The sequence below is a fragment of the Melopsittacus undulatus genome, chromosome 23, assembly GCF_012275295.1.
Source record: "Melopsittacus undulatus isolate bMelUnd1 chromosome 23, bMelUnd1.mat.Z, whole genome shotgun sequence".
NCBI lineage: Eukaryota > Metazoa > Chordata > Aves > Psittaciformes > Psittaculidae > Melopsittacus > Melopsittacus undulatus.
This window is the reverse complement of record NC_047549.1, coordinates 938,009-953,285: the sequence shown is the minus strand read 5'-3', so window position 1 is coordinate 953,285 and position 15,277 is coordinate 938,009. Positions and strand designations below refer to the sequence as shown.

Below are 15,277 nucleotides of genomic sequence, written 5' to 3'. Positions count from 1 at the left end.
ACAAAGACCTGTGGCTCACAAGGGGCTTAGGGTGAGGGTTTCCTCCCTGGGGGGGGGGGGTCACTGCCATGGGGGCTGTGTGGATCCCAATGGCTCATTGCTGAAGCTGAGTGGGTGAAAGCAGACCAGGAAGCATCAATGGGAAACAGTTTGATTTAATAAACACAAGGAATCATCCCAACCTATCATTGGTTGATGGGATAACCTCGGAATGGGGCTGTCCCAGCATTCCAAGGCACCTGAGCTGGCAGCGAGGAGGATGTGGACAACAGAAGGCAATAGGGAAAGGTGGTGATGCCCAATGTGGAGCCCCTGCAGGAGCAGGTATCCAGGAAGCTCCAATGCATTAAAGCTTCCCAAGGAGCAGCCTGAAGAGTGGAATTCCAAGCAAGGCCATCCTGGATTGGGAAGTGCTCCTGCCTGGAGCAGGAACGTGTGGCTGAGGCCTCCAGCTCTTCCCCAGCATGAGGGGGGTGCTTGAGCCATTGGAGCTGGATACTGACTGGGGTGGAGGGAAGAGGAGCAGAAGGAATTCTGGTCACCTCCTCCGTGGCATTCCCAAGAGATGGCTGCTCCCTGGCTTCCCTATTCCCCTGCTCCATAGAAAACAGTGTGTGTGGGGGGATATGTGGGATGATCCCCCCCAATCCCAACTTCCCAACACAGCCCTTTAGGTGATGTACTCCCCATGGTGTGGCCACTGTGGCCCCAAAGGCAGCGCTGGAGGCCCAGCACCAAAGCTGCTGCTTCAGTCTGGGGCTTGAGGAGAATGGGAGCAGCTGCAATGGGACAAACTCAGCCGGATTTCATCCATTCCCGAGCAAGCCCCCACGATCTGGAGCTCCCGGAGCCGGGGCAGGGCTTGAGCCAAGGCAATCACAGCCTTGGGAGCCACCTTCTCCCCCAGCTCCAGGCAAAGCCTCTCCAGGCCCTGCAGGCTCTTCAGAGGGCCCAATCCTGCACTGCTCACGGGGCAATCCACGACCTCCAGCACCCGCAGCTGCTTCATGTGGCTCCCAATGGCCCCCATGGTGGCATCGCCGGCACCACAGCCCCACAGCTCCAGGTGCCGCAGCCCCTTCAGCTGCGGAGCCGCCTGCAGCAACCCGGCCTCCGTCACCCGATGGGTGCCCCGCAGGCTCAGCACCCGCAGCGGATGCTGGCAGGAGGCAGCCATCAGGTGCCAGTCGGCGAAAGCAGGGACGTGATGGAGCAGGAGGCGACGCAGAGTCCCGGATGGGGCCATGGGATGGAACCAGGAGATGGGCAGCTCGCAGCGCCGCAGCTCCAGCGCCGTCAGGGATGCAGGGACGCTGGCGTAGGGGATGCGGCGCAGATCCGTCTCGCTCAGCGCCAGGCACCGCAGCTGTGGGCAGCGCTTGCCCAGGGCGCTGAGCAGGGCTGGGGACAGCAGGCGCTGCCGGGAGGCCGACAGGAGGCAGCCACGGGCCCGTAGGGTGCTCAGCCCTGCAGGCAGCACACGGCGGAGCAGCTGCCACAGGGAGCCGGAGCTGAGCTGCGGACAAGGGGGGAATGGGGGACCCCTGAGTGCAATGGGGTGATCCCAACCCCCCCTCAGTCTCTGCCTGTAGGGGGGTGATGTCCACATCAATCCCTTGCCTACAATGGGGTGACTCCCCCCTCAATCCCTTCTCTACAATGGGGTGATTCCCCCCTCAATCCCTTGCCTGCAATGGGGTGATTCCCCCCTCAATCCCTTGCCTACAATGGGGTGATTCCTCCCTCAGCCCCCTGCCTGCAATGGGGTGATTCCCCCCTCAATCCCTTGCCTACAATGGGGTGATTCCCCCCCAATCACCTGCCTGCAATGGGGTGATTCCCCCCTCAATCCCTTACCCACAATGGGGTGATCCCCCCTCAATCCCCTGCCTACAATGGGGTGATTCCCCCCCAGTCCCCTTGCCCACAATGGGGTGATCCCCCCCCCAACCCCCTGCACGCACTGGGGTGCCCCATACCCGGCGCTGGCTCAGATCCACGTGTTTCCAGACCGCCCGGTCCAACGCCAGCCGCCGCCACCGCCGGCAGACCCTGGGGGGAAGCGATCAGCGCTGGGCCCGGAAAGCAGCCGGTACCGGTACCGGTACAAGGAGGGGCCCTACCTGCCCGCAGCCGGTACCGGTACAAGGAGGGTCCCTACCCGGCCGCCCGTAGCCGGTCCCACGGCGGCAGCAGGGCCAGGATCTGCAGCAGCACCGAGTCCGGTAGCACCGACACCTCCACTCTCACCGCCGCCATCTTGGCCGGTCCCTCAACCCTTCCTCTTCCGGCCTGGCCGCCGCTCACTTCCGGTTCCGGCGCTCTGTGGCGGAGCTCGGTGGGCACCGGTGTCGCTCCGGGCCGTCCGTGTTGAGCCGGTTGTGCCGTGTCCCCCCCCGGTGTCCTCACCCCCAATCCGGCCCCTTCGTGCGGGCAGCGATGATCGAAGTCGTCTGCAACGACCGCTTGGGCAAGAAGGTGCGGGTGAAATGCAAGTATCCACCGGGAACCGGGAGCGGGGATGGGGGGGGGGGGGGTCCCGGTTCCTTCCCCTGCTTTTCCTTAACGGCCCCGCCAGCACCGAGGACTCCATCCGCGACCTCAAGAAGCTGATCGCGGCGCAGACCGGCACCCGCTGGGACAAGATCGTGCTCAAGAAGTGGTGAGTGGCACCGGGCTGGGAGCGGCCGGGGTCCCGCATCCCCCCCCCCCATGCTGGGGTCGGTGGGGGCGGTACCGGCCGCTTCCTCCCCCTCCATCCTCGTTTTCCGTGCCCGCAGGTACACCATCTTCAAGGATCACGTCACGCTGGGCGACTGTATCCTCGTGTAGGGGGGTGTTTTACCGTGTTAACGGGTGTATGATGGGGGGGTCACTGCATCCTTTCCCATCGCTTCTCCTTAACGCCATCCTCCAGATGAGATCCATGATGGCATGAACCTGGAGCTCTACTACCAGTAGCGGCTGCCGTTCCCTGCTCTCTTCCCCGCTGGATCCCAAACCCCCCTTTCTCCTTCCCCAGGCTCTGAACCTGATGGAGCTGCCCTGGAGCGTTTAAGTGGTTTCTAATAAATGTGTTTTTCGGGTCTCTGGGTGTTGTGTGGTCGGGGGAAGGCCCCAGGAGCGGCTTAACCAGGGTGGAATCGAGTTTTGTTGCCCCACTTCGCTTCTTGACATCTTTTGCCCACCCGCGGCCACCGTCCCCTTCAGCGTCCAGGCTCAATGCAACCAATGAGTGCCAGACGAGCAGGCCCTTCCACCAATGGCAGCGCGACAAGCTCGGGCCCTCCCTTCCCTTTGACCAATGGGAGCGGGGAACGGGGCAGTTGCCCCGCCCTCTCCTCCCCGCCCCGCACCACCGGGCCCGGTGCGGGAGGCGCAGCCGAGGGAAGATGGCGGAGGAGGAGAAGCTGCCCTCGGGCTGGGAGAAGCGCATGAGCCGCAGCTCCGGTACGGACGGGGGGGATCCGGGCTCCGCATCCGGTACAACCGGGGCCGGACGGGGGAGGCTTCGGTGCCGGTGAGGCTGCGGAGGGATGGGGGGATGCAGAGCGGTCCTCGGGGGGGGGGGGTTGGTGGGTCCTTAACGGGAGGGGATGGGGAATGGGATCCCCGTTGGGATGGGAGCATCCCGGGTGCGGGATCGGTTGGAGGCGGTACCTTGGGAATGGTGGGGGGAGGGGGGGGGGGAGGCATTCCGCTTCCCAAGGCCTGCTGGGGCCTCCGGGGGCTGCTGGTGGATGGAGGGGGGGATGCGGCCGAACACACACAGAATGGACCTAAACACACATGGAATGGACCTAAACACACATGGAATGGACCCAGACACACAGAATGGACCTAAACACACACAGAATGGACCCAGACACACAGAATGGACCTAAACACACACAGAATGGACCCAGACACACAGAATGGACCTAAACACACACAGAATGGACCCAGACACACAGAATGGACCTAAACACACATGGAATGGACCCAGACACACAGAATGGACCTAAACACACATGGAATGGACCCAGACACACACAGAATGGACCCGAACACACAGAATGGACCCGAACACACACAGAATGGACCCAGACACACACAGAATGGACCCAGACGCACATGGAATGGACCCAAACATACACAGAATGGACCCAAACATACACAGAATGGACCCAAACACACAAAGAATGGACCCAAACATACACAGAATGGACCTAAACACACATGGAATGGACCCAGACACACACAGAATGGACCCGAACACACAGAATGGACCCAGACACACAGAATGGACCCGAACACACAGAGAATGGACCCAGACACACACAGAATGGACCAGAACACACACAGAATGGACCCGAACACACAGAATGGACCCAGACACACACAGAATGGACCCGAACACACACAGAATGCACAAATGCACAGAATGCAGGAGTTGGAAACGGGTTCTTAGGGCAGAGAAAGCTGATTCTTGGGTTAGAAGCTGGTTCTTAGTGCAGAGAAAGCTGCTGCTGGGGGGTGGAAACGGGTTCTTAGGGTAGCAAAAGCTGATTCTAAGGGTTAGAGGCTGGTTCTGGGGGCAGAAAGAGCTGCTTGTGGGGGTTAAAGGCTGCTTCGTGGGTCAGAGCAAGCTGCTTGCAGGGGTTAGAAGCCGGTCGCAGATGCCCAAAGCCTCTTCCCTGAGCACATCCCTTCTCTTCCTCACTCTCCCTCCCTCCCCAGGCCGCGTCTATTACTTCAACCACATCACCAACGCCAGCCAGTGGGAGCGACCGAGCGGCAGCGGCAGGAACGGCCCCGGCGAGCCCAGCAAGGTGCGCTGCTCCCATCTGCTGGTGAAACACAACCAGTCCCGCCGGCCCTCGTCCTGGAGGCAGGATAAGATCACCAGGACCAAGGACGAGGCGCTGGGGCTGATCAACGGCAAGTAAAACCCCGCAGGGGGCAGCGAGCAGCTCCTGCTGTGGGTTGGGGGGGGGGGGGGTTGGAGGCTTCAAAATGCACCCCCCTTTCCTTCTTAGGTGGAGGGTTTGGGGTGTTGGGGAAGGGCTTTCAGGTAATGGTGATGTGATGGTTTAAAGGCAGGTCCTAGCCCGGGTGCTTTCCCTTGGGGGGGGGGGGGTTTGGGTTTTGGCTTGTGTTGTAAATGGGAGATTTTCCATTGGAAAAAGAAAAAAAACCAACAAAAAAACAACCCCAAAAATAAAGTGATTTCAAGTGAAACCCCAACATGTTCCTTAAACATTTCTTCGTTTGGTTTCATGTCACTTGGCTCCTTGGGAGCAATTCAGAGTCATTTTAAGTGGCATTGAAGCTCTGCTTGGAAGCAGGATGCTCATAGGAATCCATCAGCTTTGCCCAAAGTGAGATGCTCATAGGAAGCCTTCATCTTTGCCCAAAGTGAGATGCTCATAGGAACCCATCAGCTTTGCCCAAAGTGAGATGCTCATAGGAACCCATCAGCTTTGCCCAAAGTGAGATGCTCATAGGAAGCCATCAGCTTTTCCTACTGGCTTTTCCCTTTTAGGATGAGGGATTTGGGACTGAATGAAACCTCACCATCACCCCCAGTGATGAATTGATGATGCTGAGACTGTGCTTGCTAATGGGTGGCTCTTTCCTTGCAGCAAGGTAGGGGCATGCAGATACATCCCACAGGCTGGGCCTGCCTTATCTCTTATGGCCACATGCTGGGCCTGCCTTATCTCCCATGGCTTCAGCAGCTAGGGGAGAAGATAAGGGGGATGTTGTGGCTCTTGCCTCGGTCCTCAGCACCACGAAATGCAAGGGATTTGTTCAGTGAAAGCTATGGGAGGGCAAGTTCTGTGCTGAATAACACGAAGTGGTGACCAGTGGGAGGTATCCACTCCCCCGCCTTTGGAAAGGGAAGGGAAATTCCCTGCCACAGCTGGGAATTGGGTGCTTAGGGAATTGCTTCCTTCAGGTGAGGGTGGCTCGGAAAGGGTGAGCAGAGGTGACAAAGCCTCATGTGGAGATGTGGGCCAAAGGAAAGGGAATAGCCTCGAAGTCTTGAAGCAGAGCTGCCAATTCTCTTTTTCTCTCTCTTTTTCTCCCCTCTGTATTCCCTAGAATGGGAATACCAGTGTCAAATCCCCCCACACCCAACCCCTACCCACCTCTCTGTTGTTTCTTGCATGAGTGGTGGTGAAGCCCTTGAACGAAGCAGCATTTCTTGCTGATGGAGTGGACACCGAGCATCCTGCTCCTTCCCAACCTGCTTTGCCTTGCCAAGCCAGCCAGGCTTTCATTGCTGGTAATGTTGGTCAATGCTGCTTCTGCTCTTAGCCCTCCTTTACATTGCAGTTGGACTTCATCTCCCCTGAGCAGGGGCTCGTGGTGGGGTGCAAGGCTCCAGATTAACTCTTGCCTCTGCCTTCACTGGGTCATTGGCTCCCTGGATGATGCTGCAGCTCCATCACCTCCATTCAGATCCATCCGGCTGCTTCCGGAGCTATCCATAAGCCATGTGGATGTGGTCCTCCTCCTGATGGAGGCCCTCTTTTAGGGAAAAGAGGTCTGGGTTGGGTTTGGTTTTTTAGGGAAAAGGCTCCTTCCTCCCACTTCCCAGAGCCCCAATTCAGGATCTTGTTGGGCTTGCAGCACCTCCTTCAGCTTTTGGCTTCAGCCATGGAGTTGCCAGGCAGCTTTTGCTCCCAGCCTGCTCCTTGGCAGCACAGGCGAGTAAAGGAAGGAGTAAATGCTATTTCAGTTGAGTGCTGAAACCCTCTTTACCCCTCGGATCCTGCTGCTGGGCTAGGGGCAGGCAGGTTTGGATGCAAATGTGTGCCCTCCGCTCCTTCCTTTGGATGCTGCCTTCCGTCTGCGTAGGCATCACCTCTCAGAGCTGTGATTCCTGACACTTCTGGGTGCCATGGGTGACAGGTGGGGACAGGCAAGGAAATGCATATTTATGGGGGGACAAAGCTGTGTTTGTAGGAGAAACTCTGTTTTGTCAGCAACTGCTTGGCCTCAAGTGGCTTCATTTCCTAGGAGCAACCCAGGCTCATTTCCTGCTGGGACCATTAGGTCAGCTCAGGATGAAATTCCAGCCCAATGTGCTATTCCCATCGCTTATAGCCCATCCAGCTGGAAAACCAACCCTTGCTGTCCTGAGCACCTTGCTGGATTCCAAAGGCTTGGACTAATGGCAGCGGATTCAAACTGGGGACTGAATTAGGGAGGAAAAGGGGAGCTGTAGAAGACAAAGGTGAGGACTTAAAATCCTTTGGGTTTGGCTTTGCTGGCATTAAAATGCCATAAAGGGATCGAGTCAGAAATGGCCAGCCTGCTTCTTCAGTTGCTGCTGGATATGCTGGCAACCTCCATCCTCTCCTTAAGGAATGTTTTCCTGCCTACCCCCAGCTCTCATAGATGCTTCTTTGGGTACCTAAATGTCTATAGCATCCAAACGAGCTGGCAAAGGCTCAGGTCCACATCCTTTTGCTGGTGCAGAGCATCAGTTGCCTCTCTTTGAAGGTGGAAGGTCTCAGGTACATCATAAATCCCATACAGGTACATCATAAATCCCATGCTCCAGGGCTTAGCAGCAGCCCAGCACCGGCTGCTTGCTTTAATAGCATCTGGGATAGATGCAGAAGAAGGGGGAATGTGCTTGGAAAGGAAAGGGGAGGAGGTGCTTTTCCTCCTGCCCCTCACCAAACAATTCCCTCTTTTCCCTCTTTCCCCAGGCTACATCCAGAAGATAAAATCAGGAGAAGAGGATTTTGAATCCCTTGCTTCCCAGTTCAGCGACTGCAGCTCAGCCAAAGCAGGAGGAGACCTGGGGGTGTTTGGGAGAGGTATGTGGAGCCAAGGCAGTATCCCAGTGGGAATGTCGTGCCGGGATTCCAGCCTCGGCGGCTTGACTCCAAGTGGGAAGCTGGGATTTCCACACCAAGGCAGCCCGCTGAGCAGGACAGGGATGCTTGGAAGTTAAATCCCTTAGGAATGCAACCAGAGGAGCCCATCACCAAATGGGCTTTTCCCTTTGGGAAGGGCTTCTCCAGCTGCACTCAATGGAAAGCTGCAGCCTAAAGAGCCATGCAGAAGGAAGCAGGGGCTAAGGTTTGCTGAGGGCTTTGCCAGGGCAATGCTTTGGCATCCTCCTCTTCACTGAGAGCTCTTAAAGTGGGGAAGTGGGAACAAGTCCCATGGACCAGTGCAGGGAAGGGAGCAAGAAGCCAATGGGATTTGCCCAGGGGGGGTCCGGGGGGGGTGGGAGAGGGAAGGAATCAGCTTTGGGATGGGGAAGTGCATCAGTGCCTCTCGCTTGCTTCGTCTTCCCACTGCTTTCTGCATTTGCACTAGGAGGAAAGGCAAGGCCTGCCAGCATGAGGAGAGCTGCAGCATGCAAAGAACAAGCCCAAATCTGTTGGTAGCCAGGGTGTCCAGGCATATTTCATGAGAAGAGGGCGAGGAAAGGCTCTTGCCAAGGAGAGAATGTGACAGAAGGCGTAGGGACTTGCAGCAATCCCACAGGAAGAGCCACATCCCTGGAAGTGCTCAAGGTTGGATGGGGCTTGGAGCAGGCTGGGCTAGTGGAAGGTGTCCCTGTCCGTGGCAAGGGGGTTGGAACTGGAGGAGCTTGAAGGTTCCTTCAACCCGAAGCAGTGTTTAGGATTCCATGGAACTGGATTTGGGGTGGCTTTTCCCCACCAAACGCACTCTTTTCCATCCCTGTTCCCTTGAGGGTGCAGTGCAGATCCCTTCCCACTGGAATTAGCAGTGCTGTGCTCTGGCTCTGTATGGAAGGAAGCACTAAGGCCAGGGTGCAGGGTTGGGGTCAATGGCACCCCAGCTCTTTGTGCTCTTTAGAGCTGGACCCAAAGAGGGATTTCTTGGTGCTGCTTTAATGCCTGCACCAAAATGGGATGTTCCAAGAGCCTGTTCCACTAGATGGCATTGGAGCCACCAGCGCTGGCATTCCATCCCCCTTCCCTGCATCCTGATGTCTTGACTCAACTGGGCTGCAAACGTGATTGGATCGAATTTGGGAGGCCCTGGTTACTGCTGAGGTGAAGTTATTAAACCATTCCCATTTGTCTTCTTGAAGCCCTTCCTCTTAAGCTCTGCTCCAGCTCAAGGAGGAGCGCTGCAGTGGAGCAGCCTGAGCTGAAGGCAAGCTTACAGGTCCTAGTGGGAAAGAAGCCCCCAAATGCAGGGGCCAGGGACTTGATGCTGCCTTTGGAACTGCAGCCTGGCAACCCTCTCCTATGCACTGGAATGGGAGAAGAGAAAGGCTGGGGGAGCCAGTCAGTTGGGTGCTAACCCCTATGGACGAGGGGGAATTAGCTGAAAGGGAGGACCAGAGCATCCTCTCTCTGCCTTGCTAGACAAAGGGGATATGGGTGGATGGAGGAAGTAAAACATCCATTGTGGAGGTGCTGCTGGGGGGGTTGCTTGGAAGGGGTTGGGAAGCTTTAGTTCCTAAAGGGGCTACAAGAAACCTGGAGAGGGGCTTGGGACAAGGGCCTATAGGGTCCCCTTGAACCTGCCAAGGGGGAGATGGAGATGAGCTCTTAGGCACAAGCTCTTCCCTGTGAGGGTGCTGGGACACTGGGATGGGTTGCATGGAAAAGCTTTGGATGCCCCATCCCTGGCAGTGTCCGAGGACAGGGCTTGGAGCAAGCTGCTCTATGGAAGGTGCCCCTGCCCATGGCAGGGGGTTGGAATGGGGATGAGCTTGAGGGTCCCTTCCAACCTAAAGCATTCCAGGCTTCTGGGCTTCCCCCCCTTCCACACTGCTCCTGAACCTCCTGATCTGAGCATCTCTGCCTTTCCTGAACCTATGGGAGCTCAATGACTTAGATGGAAGCTTTCAACCCAGCTCTTCTCTAGGTCAGCCTGGTTCCTATCTGTGTATGTGCCTTGGGAATCACTGAGAGCAGCTGGTACCCACACCAGAGCCTTTCCCCCCCCTCCCCCCCAACAGGGGACTGGAACCTCCTCTTGTACCAGTGAGGATGCAGGACAGCTCCTTTTGGCTGCAGAGCTCTGAGCATCCTCCTTTGCTGCCTCCATGTCTGTAGGGCCCGATGTGTTTGAACCAAGGATAAACCTGGCTCCATTGGGAAGCTTGCTCGGAAGCATCTCTTCCCCCCCCCTCCTTGTCCCCTCTTCCCTGAGCTCTGTGCTGTCTGCTCCCCACAGGTCAGATGCAGAAGCCTTTCGAAGATGCCTCCTTTGCGCTGAGGGCCGGTGAGATGAGCGGCCCCGTGTTCACAGAGTCAGGGATCCACATCATCCTGCGCACGGAGTGAGGAGCCTCAGGGGCCGGGAAAAGGGGGGGGGGGAGGGAAAAGGGGGGAGATGACATCCCAAAGGAAAAGGAACCGAAACCCCACCGAGAGCATCACCACCTCCGACCCCTGTGCTCCCGACGGAACTTCATCTCCACGGTAACAACTCCAAAGCTCCTTTCCCATCTCTCCGGTGGCCCCCCCGGTGGGTTTGGCCTGTGTGGTGCAGCCACGGCTCAGAACCCCGGCAGGATCGGACCGCAGCATCTCTCCCATAGCATTAGTGTTGCTGCTGTGCCACAGCTGCTTGGGTTTGGAGCCCCTCATCTGCACTGAGTGCTCCTCGCAGGGATGCTGGCGACGGGGCCCAATCCTGCCCTGCGGTGCTGGGATGGATGGAAGGATCTCTCCCGCCCCCACCGCCCCCCCCCCCCCCACCTCTACACCTTTGGGCCGGCTCCATTGATCCACGAGGATGGGGATTTGCTGGGCAGCCCCACTCGCTTGGGTTTGGAGAACTTATTGCCTGAAGCCATCTGTAAATTGAGTGTAAGATCTAACCCCCCCCCCCCACCTCCTTTAGCATGGGGACACCCATCCCTTGGGACCGCGGCTACGGTGATGGGCTCTCCATCCCATCACGCCCTTAGCAGCGGCTCTTCTCCCCTCTCCTGCCATTGCTTTGACTCTCAAACCTTGAAGCTGGCAAACAAGAAGCCCAAAGGCCAGGAGTGGCCCCGGCAGGAGGCTCCGGAGCCAGGAGCGGTCCATGGGATGCTGCGATGCTCCGGTGTTGGCGCTAGGAGGCTGCTCTCCTTCCCCTCCAGCTCCTCTCCATCCGCCTGTGCTTTGAGCACGGGCAAAGTCGTTGTTTTCCACTTCCATTGCATCGCTTCTGGTTCGCACCATCAATGGGGAAAGGGGGGGGAAAGACATGGAATGGAATCAAATCCCAGCTTCGGTCCAGTGCAAACCAACTGTATAGTCCCAGTCCTCTTCAGCAGCAAATAAAACCCTCTCCAAGGAACCATGGCAAGAGCTCTGGTCTGGATTCTTTCTCCCCCTTTTGCCTGCAGAGGTCTTGATGCTTCCATTAGAGCGAACCAGAACCAGTGCGCTCGCTTTGCCCTCACTGGGGTTGGGGGGGCATTGTGGGGTCTCTTTCCCTTCACTCCCAATCCCTTGCCCATGGATGGGGGTTTCCACTGGGAATGCCGTTTTTAGCGGAGGGGGGCTCCAGCTCATCCCTGTTCCTTTATCCCTTGCTCCTTCAGCTCCTTCTCCCCATCCGCATCCCATTTGGACATCCCTGCCTTGGCCTCTGCAGAGGGGGAGCTCGGAACCTGGATATCCTCCTCGGCCACGGGCTGAGGCACTTTCCAATGGGATCGACCATGCTTTGGGATGAGCTGGGGGCTGTCCCCGCTGCAGGAACACGCTGCAGAGCGGTGTCCTCATGAAGATGCTCGGAGGATGCTCTAGATGTAGCTCTTGAGCTGTGGTACCCAGAGGAGCCGCTGCATCTCCCACCCCTTTGCTCCCTATAGGGCCATTTAATGCCTCTACCTCTCTCGCAGCGTGGCATCTGCCCAGGGATCATCCAATCCTTGTGCAACCCCATCCTTCATCTGAGCATCAACTGCATCCCGTTGGATGCGCATCCCCCTTGCGTTGCATTCCCGGTCTGGGCAAGCGAGCCGCTGGCAGCTTCCAAGGAGCATTTAGCTCGGCTCTAATGAGCTTCCCTGCTAATTACATGGAGGCATTCCCGGCCTAAAGGAGAAGCAGCATTCCCTGCCTTGGCCTGGCTGGAAAGGGGCTGGGCTGCTGCAGCCTTGCAGTGCAGGGGCTGAGATTTGCCTTGAGGCTTTAGGGATGCTCTCCGTGAGCTCCTTCCTTCTGTTTCCCACTTTCCCCCCTGATTTCCCATTCCCCCCCCCCCCCCAATTTCCCACTCTTCTCCCTATTCTTTCCTCTTTTCCCTCCCCCAAATTTCCCATTTTTCTTCCCAAATTCCCCCCTCCAATATCCCATTTCCCTGGGCTGCTGCGTGCCTCCTGATGCTCTGTAATGGACAGGGAGCATTTATTCATGTGCACCAGCTCCTATTTATTGCCATGAAAGGGCTCAAGGAACATTAAAAGGGGACCAAGGCTCCTTGTCCCCTCCATCACTGCTCCTGCCTTTCCCTCTTGATCCGGAAGCCCAGGCACACCTGGCTCATGGCTTAGCATGGAATCATGGAATGGGTTGGGTTGGAAAGGACCTTAAAGCTCATCCAGTTCCAACCCCTGCTATGGGCAGGGACACCTTCCATTAGAGCACTTGAACAACAGCCAGGGATGGAGCATCCCAACCATCTCCATTCATCCCAGTGTCCCACCACCCTCCTAGGGAAGAACTTCCTTATCTCCAACGTAAACCTTCCCTGTTCCAGTTTAAACCCATCAGCCCTTGTCCTATTGCTCCAGCCCCTAAGGAACCCACATGGTCCCTATGGAGCAGATCCAGGTGCTCCCGGTTGCTGATGCCAGAGGGAAGGAATCAGGTACTGGAGTTAAATCCTCTTCTTCCCAGCAAGCGGATGCTGGGCTCTGCTGGTCCCTGTCCCTGATGGGACCTGCTCCAAATTCCCTGGCAGGCAAAGCATCAACAGGGATCAGCCCTTGGATTCAGGACCAAGGAGCTGCTCTTCCCCTCTGCAGCATGGGATGAGATGGGGAAGTTGTAAAGGTTTCCAGCTTCCAGTACGTTTTTCCCACTGGGATGGTGGCTTCTTTCCCCCTTTGTACTGGTTAATCCTCACTCGCTCTGCACATTCCAGATGATGGGAGCTGCGGAATGTCCAGAGCTGGACCTCAGCCTCTTATCACTGTGCCAAGGGTTTCAGCTGCCCCATTCAACCTTCAGACAGACAGCTCCAAATCCATTGGGAAAACACATTGGGAAGGATCTTGATGGGGTTTTTAGTGGGAGGGAGGTTGGGGATGTCTCCAGCCTGGTGTGAAATCATGGGATCCTGTCATAGGATTGGGTTGGAAGGGACCTTTACCCCTCCTTAACAAGCAGGGCTTGGATAAAGGGGTGGATGAGGAGCAGCATTCCCAAGGCTGTATAAAGGGACCAGAAGGATGCTGTTCCCATCCGGCACAGCCTGGCAGGGCTCTGCCTTCACCTGCAGCATCCGGCTCTGGTCGCAGCCCTCCTTGATGCTCAGCTGCATCCCAGGGCTCCAGGGTTTCCATGACAACTCCCTGAGCATCCCTGCGGCTGCTGCTGCTGCTGTGGAGACCTGCAGGGACCTGCGTGCCTGTGTGAGCTTGGGGGGGTATATATATATACACATATCGAACACATAGATGTGTGTATATGTATAATACATAGATGTGTATATATATAATAGATGTGTGTATATAGACACATATATACACATCTATTTATTAGATAGGATCCTGGAATGGTTTGGGTTGGAAAGGACCTCAAAACCCACCCAGTTCCAACCCCAGGACTAGCACTGCCAGGGATAAATGTCATTCCATGTATTCCATGTCCATAGGAAGAGGTTCGGTGCAGCTCCAGGAAGGGGAACAGGGGCATTTGCTTGCAGCACTGATGCTCAAGGGGATCCATGTCTTAGAGCAGCTCCAGTGCCTGAAGAGGCTACAAGAGACTTGGAGAGAGGGGCTTTGGATAAGGGATAGAGAGGCAGGACAATGAGAATGGCTTTAACCTGCCCGAGGGGAGATGGAGATGGGATCTGAGGCTGAAGTTCTTCCCTATGAGGGTGCTGGGACACTGGGATGGGTTGGATGGGAAAGCTTTGGATACCCCATCCCTGGCAGTATTTAAGGGGGTTGTAACAGGATGAGCTTTGGGATCCCTTCATCCCAACCCATTCCGTGCCCGTGGCTCATTCTAACCCCACGGCTCCCATCGGGATGCTCGATCCATCCCTGCTTCCCACCGGCTGGAAGGGACCTGCACTCGTGGGGGTGCCTCTGCCTGCTGCAAGGGCTTGAGCCATCACCTGGCTCCACAGCAGTCTGCTCCATGGCTCTCCAAGGCAGCTGATGACCATTATCCCGATCCATAGGAGCCGGTGCTGCATTCCCGAGTGCAGCCGCAATTAATCAGAGCCTATTTACGGCAGCCTATTCATCAGGAGGGAGAGAAATCATCCCCATTGTAATGGGAGCCTTGAATGTCCAAGCATTGGGAAGCGAATCCAAGCTGCAGGCAGCAGCCCTGGAGCCGGGAATACATTTCCATACTAATGACCTGAGGGGCTTTGATTGCTCCCAGGGAATGCGCTGCTCATGCAGAATGAGCCGCTGGCTCCATCGGGATGAGCTCCATTCCACTGCCTGGGATTCCAGATGGGAAGAGCAAGGTTTCAGCTGCTTTTCCTGGGTTTCTTTGCTTCCCAACAGCAGGAATGGGATCAGCAGCAGCGTTAATGGAGCCATTTGGAGCCCTCCTATGCCAGGGCCTTGCTCCTCACCTCTCAGCACTGAAATAACCCCAAAAGATGCCTTCCCCCCATCCCAAATCCCACCTCAAGCCATTAATCCTTAACAAACCACAGAGAAATGAGAACCCCGGATTCCTGGAAGGTCTCAATCCATAACTCCATGGATGGATGCTCTTGGCCACAGCCAATGGAGCTTGGCGCAGGGCACTGCGATGCTTCCCTTGGGTCTTGGCCACCTTAATCCTCCCTGGATGATGCTGGGAGCAATGTGGGGCCCTGCTGGCTGCGGGCTTGGCTCATCCCAGCCCTTTCCCATCGGGATCCTGGAGCTGCGGCTTGAATCCATCCTGCGCTGGTGGCTTCGTTTCCCTCATCCCTTTGGATCTGGCTCTCCCAGCTCTGGAGCTGCAAAGCTGTTGCTAATTGCCTGCTAGGGAAGGTGAGTCATTCCCAAGCTGTTCCCTCCTGGCTGACCCAGGAGCCAGCAGCAGCCCAAACACAATCCTGCTTTCCCAAAGCATTCCCAGCTTGGAGTCCTGGGGATGTGTGG

At 56.8% G+C, this 15,277-nt stretch overlaps 3 protein-coding genes across 5 annotated transcripts; 2 read left to right on the top strand and 1 right to left on the bottom strand.

Annotated features, from left to right (window-relative positions):
• Nucleotides 1-139: 139 nt before the first annotated feature.
• Nucleotides 140-2,389, bottom strand: FBXL12 (F-box and leucine rich repeat protein 12). Of its 3 annotated transcripts, none has more exons than XM_034072064.1 (3): nucleotides 2,162-2,389; nucleotides 1,980-2,052; nucleotides 140-1,586 (listed from the first exon to the last, which is right to left on the bottom strand). In XM_034072064.1, the coding sequence occupies exons 1-3, from the start codon at nucleotides 2,257-2,259 to the stop codon at nucleotides 807-809; spliced, it is 951 nt and encodes a 316-aa protein (XP_033927955.1). In that variant the 5' UTR covers nucleotides 2,260-2,389; the 3' UTR covers nucleotides 140-806. The 3 variants fall into 3 exon arrangements, with proteins under 3 accessions (XP_033927955.1, XP_033927958.1, XP_033927957.1); XM_034072067.1 differs by having other exon boundaries at nucleotides 140-1,544; XM_034072066.1 differs by having other exon boundaries at nucleotides 140-1,516; nucleotides 2,162-2,385.
• Nucleotides 2,294-3,088, top strand: UBL5 (ubiquitin like 5). Its single transcript, XM_034072068.1, has 4 exons — nucleotides 2,294-2,495; nucleotides 2,579-2,662; nucleotides 2,781-2,818; nucleotides 2,918-3,088. The coding sequence occupies exons 1-4, from the start codon at nucleotides 2,440-2,442 to the stop codon at nucleotides 2,959-2,961; spliced, it is 222 nt and encodes a 73-aa protein (XP_033927959.1). The 5' UTR covers nucleotides 2,294-2,439; the 3' UTR covers nucleotides 2,962-3,088.
• A 204-nt stretch (nucleotides 3,089-3,292) lies between these two features.
• Nucleotides 3,293-10,676, top strand: PIN1 (peptidylprolyl cis/trans isomerase, NIMA-interacting 1). Its single transcript, XM_034072060.1, has 4 exons — nucleotides 3,293-3,450; nucleotides 4,720-4,920; nucleotides 7,707-7,817; nucleotides 10,168-10,676. The coding sequence occupies exons 1-4, from the start codon at nucleotides 3,393-3,395 to the stop codon at nucleotides 10,275-10,277; spliced, it is 480 nt and encodes a 159-aa protein (XP_033927951.1). The 5' UTR covers nucleotides 3,293-3,392; the 3' UTR covers nucleotides 10,278-10,676.
• Nucleotides 10,677-15,277: the final 4,601 nt, after the last annotated feature.

Excerpts from the sequence above, each read along its gene's own strand:
- FBXL12 (XM_034072064.1), bottom strand. The coding sequence starts at position 2,259 with ATGGCGGCGGTGAGAGTGGAGGTGTCGGTGCTACCGGACTCGGTGCTG. Across the intron at positions 2,053-2,161 it reads GACCGGCTACGGGCGGCCGG|GGTCTGCCGGCGGTGGCGGC; the intron begins GTAGGGACCCTC and ends GCTTCCCCCCAG. Across the intron at positions 1,587-1,979 it reads TGGATCTGAGCCAGCGCCGG|GCAGAGACTGAGGGGGGGTT; the intron begins GTATGGGGCACC and ends ACCCCCCTACAG.
- UBL5 (XM_034072068.1), top strand. The coding sequence starts at position 2,440 with ATGATCGAAGTCGTCTGCAACGACCGCTTGGGCAAGAAGGTGCGGGTG. Across the intron at positions 2,496-2,578 it reads AAGGTGCGGGTGAAATGCAA|CACCGAGGACTCCATCCGCG; the intron begins GTATCCACCGGG and ends CGGCCCCGCCAG. Across the intron at positions 2,819-2,917 it reads TCACGTCACGCTGGGCGACT|ATGAGATCCATGATGGCATG; the intron begins GTATCCTCGTGT and ends GCCATCCTCCAG.
- PIN1 (XM_034072060.1), top strand. The coding sequence starts at position 3,393 with ATGGCGGAGGAGGAGAAGCTGCCCTCGGGCTGGGAGAAGCGCATGAGC. Across the intron at positions 3,451-4,719 it reads GCGCATGAGCCGCAGCTCCG|GCCGCGTCTATTACTTCAAC; the intron begins GTACGGACGGGG and ends CTCCCTCCCCAG. Across the intron at positions 7,818-10,167 it reads CCTGGGGGTGTTTGGGAGAG|GTCAGATGCAGAAGCCTTTC; the intron begins GTATGTGGAGCC and ends TGCTCCCCACAG.